The 2,271-nt window shown below is 37.5% G+C and overlaps 1 protein-coding gene across 1 annotated transcript; it reads left to right on the forward strand.

Moving 5' to 3' along the window:
* Window positions 1–269: 269 nt before the first annotated feature.
* On the forward strand, window positions 270–2,040 carry LOC136068385 (zinc finger protein ZAT9-like). The gene has a single exon (XM_065775487.1). It carries the CDS (start codon window positions 495–497, stop codon window positions 1,713–1,715), a length of 1,221 nt encoding a protein of 406 aa, XP_065631559.1. The 5' UTR covers window positions 270–494; the 3' UTR covers window positions 1,716–2,040.
* The last annotated feature ends 231 nt before the right edge of the window (window positions 2,041–2,271 follow it).

Below are 2,271 nucleotides of genomic sequence, written 5' to 3' on the forward strand. Positions count from 1 at the left end.
AGAGAAAGAGATGGGATTGGGAATAAATACCAGAAACGGGCAAGACCCGCATGTTACATGTCTTTCATTCTCTCTTTCATGCATTAAGCTTTAAATTAATTGAATTTTTTTTTTATAATTATTATTATTATTATTATTTTTGCCGTTTTAATGAAAAAAAATCACTCCCAAATCAGAAGAAAATCCAATTTTAGATTTTTTTTTTCTTTTTTATTTTTAGTTTGGAATTAATTTTTTTGTATCTTTGTATATATCACTTGGTGGAGGAATGCTTGTCACCTACTCCTTTTTAAGTTTCTACTCTCTCTCTCACACACACACATAGGAAAATAAAAAGAGAGAGAGGCAGAGAGAGTTTTTCAGTTTTCACAAGACAAGCTCTTCAGAGAGACAAATAGGCCTATGATGATATAAACTCTCTGTTCTTGCTCTGTTTTCTTGCTCTGTTTTTTTTGGGGTTTTGGGTTTTGTTCTTAATTTTTAAAAAAACACATATGGAGAAGCACAAGTGTAAACTATGCTTGAGGAGCTTCTCTAATGGTAGAGCTTTGGGGGGTCACATGAGGTCTCACATGTTGAATCTTCCAATTGTTCAAAAGCCAGAATCACCACCACCACCGCCACCACTACCACTACAACCACAACCACAACATCCACCACAGAACCAACTCAGTGGGACTGTGTCAGCTTCTTTATCATCTTCATCTTCTTCAGAGGATGATGATGATGATGCTGATGATGATGAGAAGGGTATCTATGGGCTAAGAGAGAACCCAAAGCGAAGCTTTCGTTTGGTAGATCCTGAATTCTCTTTCGCTGTTGATGCTGGGTCTGTGGTTCTTCAAGACAGAGAGAGCGAGACAGAGTCTTCGAAGAACCCAACTCGGAAACGATCCAAGAGGACTCGGAGTTTAGACCAAAGCTTCCACCATCAGTACCATCACCAGAGAATTGAAGAAGAAGCTGAGGCCATGAAGAAGCAGCTGAAATTCAAGTACAAAGCTGTTGATGCTGATCAATCATCGTGGGCTGAGCCTGAGCCAGTGAGTTCGATCTCCGATACCACCACAGAAGAACATGTTGCCTTTTGCCTCATGATGCTTTCAAGAGACAAATGGAAGAAACAAGAACAACAGCAACAACCACAGGATAACAACGAAGATGATGATGCTGCTGCTGATGATGATGATGATGAAGAAGAAGAAGAAGACGAAGAAGAACAAGAGCAAGAACAAGAAGAAGACGAAGCTGTGGAGAGCGATGAGTCCGAGGAGCCGATCAAATTGTCAAAGACAACTACTCGAACGCGTGGCAAATTCAAGTGCGAGACGTGTAAGAAAACTTTTCGATCTTATCAAGCACTAGGTGGACACAGAGCGAGTCACAAGAAGATCAAGTTGAATTCTAGTACTACAACTCCAGCTAATAATTATGAGCCCAAATTGGGGCACCAAAATGTGGGTACTCCAGAGAAAAAGGTTCACGAATGCCCAGTTTGTTTTAGAGTGTTCTCGTCAGGACAAGCTCTGGGTGGACACAAGAGAACCCATGTAACTGGTTCAACTTCAACACCAACTTCTGCTAGAGCTTCGACCAAGCTTGGACAAGCTTTGATAGATCTTAATCTTCCAGCTCCAATGGACGATGATGACATTAGTCAAATCGAGCACTCAGCGGTTTCTGATGCAGAATTTGTGAACCCCATTAGGCGATGAAGATGAATGAAGTTCAGCATTGAAAAAAAAAAGAAAAAAAAAAAAGAAAGAAATTTCTGCACAACAAAATAGATTGATTCCAAGGTAAAGTTTTGGTCTTTTTTTTCGGGTATCCTTGGATCTAGTACTATGTCAAACTTGTCTTGAAAATTGGGTTAAAAAAAAAAGATATGAAAGTTCTACTTAATTATATAGCATATTACTTGTTATTCTTCTTTGATCTAACTGTAATTCTTTTCTCGGAATTATGTTCTGTTTCTGTAACAACTGATTTTTAGAGCATCTATTATTGGAGGAACCACATATTTATTTACAATTTGCTTCATTTTTTTGTGTTTATCTTTTGTTAGTGTATATATATATATTTTTTCTTTTGGGATTATTATGGTTTTGTACTAGAATGTGTTTTTTTGCTAGAAGAAAAAAAGCATTGATGTTAATGGGTGGTTTTAGTATACTGTTCCACCATTCACTTTTGCTTAATATTATATTAGAAAGTCATTGTCAAAAGAAGTTGATCAACCTGTGCATTTTACTAATAGAAAAGTAACTTCCA

Source organism: Quercus suber, unplaced genomic scaffold (genome assembly GCF_002906115.3).
Source record: "Quercus suber isolate HL8 unplaced genomic scaffold, Cork oak 2.0 scaffold_112, whole genome shotgun sequence".
Taxonomy (NCBI): Eukaryota; Viridiplantae; Streptophyta; class Magnoliopsida; order Fagales; family Fagaceae; genus Quercus; species Quercus suber.